Source organism: Varanus komodoensis, unplaced genomic scaffold (genome assembly GCF_004798865.1).
Source record: "Varanus komodoensis strain SLA01 unplaced genomic scaffold, ASM479886v1 scaffold80, whole genome shotgun sequence".
Taxonomy (NCBI): domain Eukaryota; kingdom Metazoa; phylum Chordata; class Lepidosauria; order Squamata; family Varanidae; genus Varanus; species Varanus komodoensis.
The window spans coordinates 2,332,273-2,340,837 of NW_025336482.1; the positions used below are offsets into that span (position 1 = coordinate 2,332,273).

Consider the following 8,565-nt stretch of genomic DNA (forward strand, 5'->3'; position numbering starts at 1 on the left):
AATAAAAAGGTCTTTACCTGGCGCCGAAAAACCAGTAACGATGGTGCTAGGCGGACCTCTTTGGGGAGTGAATTCCATAGGTTGGGCGCCACCGCAGAGAAAGCCCTCCTCCGGGTACTTACTCTCCTAATTTCTTTCATGGAGGGTTCCCGGAGAAGGGACTCTCCCGCAGATCTCAAAGGGCGGTCGGGCATATACGGACGTAAGCACTCGTTCAGGTAGCCAGGACCCAAGCCGTTTAGGGCTTTGTAGGTCATAATCAACACCTTTTTAGTATCCAGCAAAAGGCAACACAATTCAGCGCGATGGGCCGTTGGAAAAAAGGGGCAGAGGCACCGAGGGTATGGGCCTCCGTGTGCCCCGTAGCCTCTCCACACACACACACAACCCAAATCTCGGCCACAGGTTGCTGACGGGGCGCCTGTGTTGCCGGCTGCAGCCCATAAATGGTGGCCACTTTTTAATTAAATGGTGATGGGGTCTAAAAAAGCCTCTCAAGCAAAATGGGACGCGCCAACGCCCTTGAAGCACGTGCCAGGATGTGAGGAGCAGACCGGGCTCTGCTGGGCCCACCCCCCCACCCGTCCCGGGAGCCCCCCGCCCCTTCACCTCTGCCGCGCCCGGCTCACTCCCTCCATCTCGACGACGTCGTCCGTCTCCCGCAGGCCCGCCGTGTCGCTCAGCACCACGGGGAAGCCGCCGATGTTCAGCGCTGCCTCGACCACGTCCCGGGTGGTCCCTGCCACGGGGGAGACGATGGCTGCCGGCTTCTGGCCTGGGGGAGGAAGGATGGACCGAGAGGGGATGTGTGAGAGGCGGAGGCGAGTCGCCCACACACCGCAAGGCACCTGGCCGACTGCGGCGGAGCCAGCGCAGGGGTGCCCAGCATAAGGGTGCACCTACGGCCCCCGAATTGCCCGGATGGCCACACCCCCTTTCCCCTGAGAAGGAAGGACTCCCTGGAGAAGAGCCTGATGCTGGGAAGGATTGAGGGCAAAAGAAGGAGGGGACGGCAGAGGATGAGGTGGCTGGATGGGGTCCCTGGGGCGATGTGTGTGAGCTCAGGTAGACTCCAGGCGATGGTGGAGGACAGGAAGGCCTGGAGGAGTGTTGTCCATGGGGTCGTGATGGGTCGGGCACAACTTCACGACTAACAACAACAACAACAAAGTCATCAATTGCAGGTACTGATAAAATATTAAAACCTTTTGCCCATCTACAGTTCCAGCCTTCTGCTTCCACCTATGGTCTTGTCAGGGATGCCCGAGAATGCAAAACCGAAAAGCTCTTTTTAAAATGACCCCAGGCAGCATTCTTCGCAAGGCGAAGGCTGATTACAAGCTGAGACTTGCCAAGAATATCAAAAGCAACAAAAAGGGCCTCTATCAGCATGAAAATAGCAAGAGGAAGGGGAGGCAAGTGGTGGGACCACTAAATAAGGAGGAAGGAGATCCAGTGACTGATATGAGGGAACAGGCACAGATGCTAAATGACTGTTTTGCCTCTGTGTTCTCCCCAAAGCAGGACGGGGGAGATCCGCATAGGAGATTAGATGAGGCTGGGGACTTAGGGGCACAGATTGGAGTCACCACCCTAGAAGTTGAGGGGCTCCTCAAGGCATTCCACGTTACAAAGGCACCAGGCCCTGATGAGTTACACTCGAGAGTACTTAGAGAGTTGGCAGGGGTTCTCTCACGCCCGCTGGCCTCCATTTTTGAGACCTCGTGGAGAACGAAGTTCCAGAGGACTGGAGGGTGGCATCAATGGTCCCAATTTTCAAAAAGGGCAGTAGAGGGGACATGGGGAATTACAGACCGGTTAGCCTTGCGTCCACTGTAGGAAAAACAATGGAAAGGCTCATAACAGAGAGAGATCTAGTGATGCTAGGTAGGGAAGGGAGGCTGGCGGCCACACAACACGGCTTCCGCAAGAACAGGTCCTGCCAGAAAAACCTTGTGGAATTCAACAAGGTTTCGAGGTGGCTGGATGGAGGGGATGCAGTGGATGTGGTTTACCTGGATTCCAGCAAGGCCTTTGACAAAGTGCCCCATGATCTCCTGGTGGAGAAACTGAGGAGTTTTGGAATAGACCAATGCACTGTCTGGTGGATTAGGGCATGGTTGACTGACCGAAAGCAGAAGGTAACCATTAGCGGGGAATCATCGGGATGGCGGCCAGTGACAAGCGGGGTCCCCCAGGGCTCTGTCCCGGGATTGATCCTGTTCAATCCTGTTCATCAGTGACATGGAAGAAGGGGTGAACAGTCTGCTGATCAAGTTCACAGACGATACTAAAACTGGGGCAGTGGCCACAACTGAGGAGCAGGTACTCCGGACCCAAAAGGATCTGGACAGACTATGGAAGTGGGCAGGAGACAACAGGATGGCGTTCAATGTGGATAAGTGCAAGGTCTTGCACTTGGGGCATAGGAATGGGTGTCAGAAGTACAGGTTGGGGGACAAGAGGCTGGAGAGCAGCACTTGTGAAAGGGACCTCGGGGTGCTGGTTGACTGCAGGCTAAACAGGAGTCAGCCGTGTGATGCGGTGGCCAAGAGGGCGAACGCCACCCTTGGTTGCATAGCCAGAAGTGTGGCTTCAAGATCAAGAGAGGTGTTACTACCACTCTATATGACTCTGGTGCGCCCGCAACTGGAGGATTGTGCTCAGTTCTGGGCCCCACATTGCAAGAGGGAAATACCAAGGTTCGTCCTTTGCCAAAGAACTATCTCTCAAATGAAGATGATGGTCAACACAGAAATCAGACTGACCATGTGCTCTGCAGCCAAAGATGGAGTAGCTCTATACAGTCAGTAAAAACAACACCAGGAGCTGACAGTGGCTCAGATCATGAGCTTCTTCTTGCAAAATTTAGGCTGAAATTGAAGAAAGTAGGGGAAAGCACTAGGCCACTCAGGTATGACCTAAATCATATCCCTGCTGAATATACAGTAGAGGTGACAAATAGATTTAAGGAATTAGATCTGACAGACAGAGTGCCTGAAGAACTATGGACAGAGGTTCGCAACATTGTACAAGAGGCAGCAACTAAAACCATCCCAAAGAAAAAGAAATGCAAGAAAGCAAAATGGCTGTCTGAGGAAGCTTTACAAATACCTGAGGAAAGAAGGGAAGTGAAAGGCAAGGGAGAAGGAGAAAGATACACCTAATTGAATGCAGAATTCCAGAGAATAGCTAGAAGAGATAAGAAGGCCTTCTTAAATGAACAGTGCAAAGAAATAGAAGGAAACAATAGAATAGGGAGGACCAGAGATCTTTTCAAGTAAATTGGAGATATGAAGGGAATGTTTCATGCAAAGATGGACATGATAAAGGACCAAAATGGCAGGGACCTAACAGAGGCAGATGAAATTAAGAAGAGGTGGCAAGAAAGAGCTCAACGTCCCTGAGAACCACGATGGGGTGGTCACTGACCTCGAGCCAGACATCCTGGAAGGTGAAGTCAGATGGGCCTTAGGAGGTCTGAGCAACAACAAAGCTAGTGAGGAGACAGTATTCCAGCTGAGCTATTCAAAATCCTAAAAGACGATGCAGTAAAAGTGCTACATTCAATATGCCAGCAAATTTGGATAACTCAACAGCGGGCACAGAATTGGAAAAGGCCAGTTTACATTCCCATCCCAAAGAAGGGCAATGCCAAAGAATGTTCAAACTACCGCACCATTGCACTCATTCCACATGCTAGCCAAATTATGCTCAAAATCCGACAAGCTGGGCTCCAGCAGTATGTGGACCGAGAACTACCAGAAGTACAGGCAGGGTTTCGAAGAGGCAGAGGAGCTAGAGATCAAAATGTCAGCATACACGGGATCATGGAGAAAGCTAGGGAGTTCCAGAAAAACATCTACTTCTGCTTCATTGACTATGTTAAAGCCTTTGATTGTGTGGATCACAACAAATTGTGGCAAGTTCTTAAAGAGATGGGAGTATCAGACCATCTCAATGATCTCTTGAGAAAATTCTATGTGGGTCAAGAAGAAACAGTGATTGTCCCCCTGTCTATTTAACTTCTTATGCCGAGTACATCATGCCAAAGGAAGGCCAGGTTAAATGAATCACAAGTTGGAATTAAGATTCCTGGGAGAAATATCAACAACCTCAGATATACAGATGAAACCACTCTCATGGCAGAAAGTGAAGAGGAACTAAAGAGCCTCTTGATGCAGTTGAAAGAGGAGAGCGCAAAAATTGGCTTGAAGCTCAACATTAAGAAAACTAAGATCATGGCATCCGGTCCTCTCACTTCCTGGCAAATAGAAGAAGAAATGGGGGTAAGGACAGAGTTTATTTTCCTGGACTCCAAGATCACCACAGATACTGACTTCAGCCAAGAAATTAAAAGACACTTGCTCCTGGGGAGGAAAGCTATGGCAAATCTAGACAGCAGATTAAAAAGCGGAGACATAGAACCATGGAACAGTAGAGATGGAAGGAGCCTGAAGGCCTTTGGGTCCACCCTGTGGCTGATGGTCGTCAAGTTTCTTTCTGAATGCCTGTAGTGTGGGAGGGCCCACTGCCTCCCTAAGCAGCTGGTCCCACTGCCGTATTGCTCTGACAGCGAGGAAGCTTCTCCTGATGTCCAGCCTGAACCTGGATTGTCATAGCTTGAATTGATTATACCGTGTCCTATCAGCCTGCCGACAAAAGTTCATATAGTCAAAGCTGCAGTTGTAATGTCCAGCCTGTGGACATTTTCCAGTTGCAATGTATGGCTGTGAAAGCTGGACCAGAAGGAAGACTGAGTGCCGAAGAACTGAGGCCTTTGGATTGTGGTGCTGGGGGAGACTCTGCGAGTCCCTTGGACCGCAAGGCGATCAAACCGGTCAGTCCTAGAGGAGAACAACCCCGACTGCTCTTTTGAAGGCCAGATCCTGAAGATGAAACTCAAATCCTTTGGCCACCTAATGAGAAGGAAGGACTCCCTGGAGAAGAGCCTGATGCTGGGAAGGATTGAGGGCAAAAGAAGGAGAGGGCGGCAGAGGATTAGGTGGCTGGGTGGGGTCACTGGGGCGGTGGGTGTGAGCTCAGGTAGACTCCAGGGGGTGGTGGAGGGCGGGGGAGCCTGGAGGAAGGTTGTCCGTGGGGTCATGATGGGTCAGACACAACTTTGGGACTTAACAACAACATTGCAAGGTTGGAGTCAGTGCAGTGTAGGGCCATGAGGATGGTGGCCAGATTGCAGGGGAAGCCGTATGAGGCGAGACTGAGGGCACAGGGTGTTCTCAGCCTTGAGAACAGGTACCCTCAGTCAGGTACATGAGGGGTTGCCATGCAGGGGTGGATAATGACCATTTTTTCCCCTGCAGAGGAGGGCAGGATACGCTCCAACGGAGCCAAGCTCAGGGAACCCAGGTTCCATCTGGATGCCAGGAAGCACTTCCTGACTGTCAGGACCCCGAGGGTGTGGAATGGGCTTCCCTGGGAGGTGGTTGAGGCCCCATTGGTGTGGGTGTTCAAGGATAGGCTGGACGTGCACATGGTGGGCATGTCGTGAGTGGAGCCGGCTGCAGCTGGGGGTCAGACTAGATGGCCTGGGAGACCCCTTCCGACTTACTGTTTTTCTCTGTTTCTAAAATAATCAGGCCTGCTCAAGGCCACGGGGATCATTTGCCGAACTGACTACAGCTCCAAGCACCCCCCCTCGCTGGATGAAGGACTGAATTGAGTCGAGCACATAAACCTTTGTAACCTCCAAAATGAACTCGTCCAACCTGCAGAAGGTCAACACATTTCTCTGGTCTTTTCAAAGTTAAAATGAAACGTCTTACTTCAGTGTGTAAAAGTCATCTTTAAATTTGGCTTGCAAAAGGGGGGGGAAGGGTACTTAATTTCCGGGGAAAACCTCAGGCAGAAAGATCCAGCAGGTGGGGGCAGGGGGAGAGACTCATGCTAGGCCCACAGCCAGGAAATCTAGGAGGCTCCAGGGCAGCAGAACTGTCTGGACTCTAGACTGGGTTCCTGCCACCTCACATGAGAGCCGGGCTCCAGCCGGGTGGGCTGCCGCTTTGGACCACCCTGTTCCCATCCCCCACTCACACAGGTGGTTGAGGAGGCTGCTCTTTCCGGCGTTGGTGGGTCCAGCGATCACCACATGGACCCCGTCCCGCAGCCTCTCCCCACGGCGGCTGTCCTGCAAGTGTCCCCGCAGCTCCTTCTCCAGGGACTCAACGGCGTCTTCCACTAGGGAGATGAAAAACCAAAAGGGAGAGAGAGGTGCCTTCCCCCAAAACCACCCACTTTTCTCCCCTTTCCCACTTGCGAGCCAACCTTGTTGTTCCATAGCAATGAGGACTAGTGACTTGCATGTTTGCTGTTCTCTTTTTTCTTAAGGCAATATAGATATCTTATCTCCCTAAGATCTGTGGAAGAGGCTCTGCTCCAGGACCCATCTTTAAGAGAGATAAAAAGAACACCTACCTGGAGCAAGGCCTTCTCTGCGGTGGCACCCAGGTGATGGAATGCGCTCCCCGGAGAGGTGTGCCTGGCGCCAAGTTTATATTCTTTTCAGCGCCGGGTTAAAACCATTTTATTTAAAAGCTGTTTTAAAAACTAATATTTTATCATTGAACAATCGCTCTTTTTGTTTTCGGTTTTTCGTCCTTATGCAATCTTTTATGGAATTTGTTATTTATAAAGATCATTTTATTGTTTTTAATTGTATGCATGGTGAGCCATCCCAAGATGCCAAGGCATGTGGTGACAGCATACAGAAATTTTAAATAAATAAACAAATAATATTTTTGCCGCCAGGCTCCAGGGGAAGCTGGCAGACTCTGAGCTGGGCAGAGGAGAGCAGAGCCTGGAGGGGTGGGCCAGAGCGAGGGGGGGGGCTGACCTTGAAAGAGGACCCCCTCCTCAATGTTGTCATCTTCACTGAAGTCGATGTAAGCTTCAAGATGGGCCAAGGCCTGTGGGAGGAAGAGTCAGCAGCTCAGCTTGGCAGGCTCCGACAAAGGGGTAGTTAAATACGCACTGAATATTTGAGCACAGAATGACTTATTTACACGTGAATGGAGTCAAATCTTATGTGTTGGAGCAGAGAAGAATGAAACCCTAGAAAAATAGACTTGCAGGTCGGGGGTGGGACCAACCCTGCAGGGATTTCTAAGCAGCAGGGCCTCCTTAACTTGAGCAGCTGGAAAGCAAAACACCTTCCTGAGAGACCCAGCTGCAGAAGGCCTGGAACAGACACACCAAAAAGTTAAACCAAGTGGGGAAAAGAGACTGATGGCTTCCGGGACTGGGAAAGGGTGCTGGATTGTATAATTCAGGCTGGAGCAGTTTTATCCAGCTGCAACCCTTCGCCCATGCAACCCTACGCGGGTTTCCTGAGCAGCCCAGCTAGGCTCAGGCGGGTTACTCGCAGGGTTGCCACCACGAAGACACCCCCTAGAACGCAACAGGCACCGTGAAGCGTGGGTCCTGCCCTCGCTGGCGAGCCCCTCCAGCCCCGGAACTGCTCCAGCACCCTCCTTGCCTTCGTGAGGACGTCACTCCAGCCCTGGTAGAGCTTCCCCAAGTCTCCAGCCATCTGGCGCAGGGCCTGCCTGCGCTGCCCCTCCGTCTCGGCGTGGATCAGGTCCCCGAGGCCCTCGGCCGCGGTCAAGTCCAGCTTGCCATTCTGGAAGGCCCGTTTGGTGAATTCCCCGGGCTCAGCAAGGCGCAGCTGCGGGAGGCGACCTGGAACACGGAAGAGACGCCTAACTAGACCGTCCACACTACCCAAGCTGAGGGTGAACCTCCCTCGACATGACCCGAAGCGACAGCCAGCTAGTGGGATGCGATGCGCAACCTTCAGGGTGTTCCTCCAAGGGAAGGCTCCATTGCGAGCAACAAGCAGGGCCTCCTTTGTGGCAGCCCCCAACGTATGGAACGATCTCCCCAGCAAGGCCCACCTGGCAGTTTCACTAGCCTTTCAGTGCCAGGTCAACTCCAACACCCTTTGCTGAGGCACGAGGAGGAGCTGAGGCTGCTGTTTCTAGCAGGCCTAGTGGAACGGACCCTCCATGGATCACTGCCTTGCCGTGGTGAAGGGGCTTGTGTAGCTCAAAGCAGCGATGCGCTATGCCATGTGGGGGCAACACCCCACCATAGGGCCAAACCTTCCCTGTTGAAGCTGCCCTCCGGTGGCCCATCCTGGGAATTGCAGTTCCTGATCCCATCATCCCCTTCATGGATCACTGCTTTGCTGTGGCAAAGGGGCTTGTGTAGCACAATGAAGCTATGAGCTAATTCATGCAGGGGCACCCAAGATGGACAGGCCGTAGCAGAGAGCTGGGCCAAAGGTGACCCCCTAGAGAAGGAAATGGCAGCCCACTCCAGTCCCCTTGCCATGAAAACCCCATGAGCAGTACAAAAGCGGTACTGGGATCCAATCTCCAAAACGACAGAATGATCTCGGTTCGAATCCAAGGCAAACCATTCAGCATCACAGGAGTCCAAGTCTGTGCCCCAGCCACTGGTGCTGAAGAGGCTGAAGTTGACCAGTTCTGTGAAGGCCTACAGCACCTTCCAGAATTAACACCAAAAATGGTGTTCTTATCATCA

The 8,565-nt window shown here is 52.2% G+C and overlaps 1 protein-coding gene across 1 annotated transcript in view; it reads right to left on the reverse strand.

Moving 5' to 3' along the window:
* Positions 1-8,565, reverse strand: part of GTPBP3 (GTP binding protein 3, mitochondrial) — a 10,727-nt gene that overhangs the window by 1,794 nt on the left and 368 nt on the right. Inside the window, exons 2-5 of the mRNA XM_044455912.1 lie at positions 7,496-7,788; positions 6,854-6,926; positions 6,055-6,198; positions 610-775 (exon numbers count right to left, since the gene is read on the reverse strand). Coding sequence (XP_044311847.1) covers positions 610-775; positions 6,055-6,198; positions 6,854-6,926; positions 7,496-7,788 — 676 coding nt within the window. The remainder of the gene's footprint in view (positions 1-609; positions 776-6,054; positions 6,199-6,853; positions 6,927-7,495; positions 7,789-8,565) is intronic.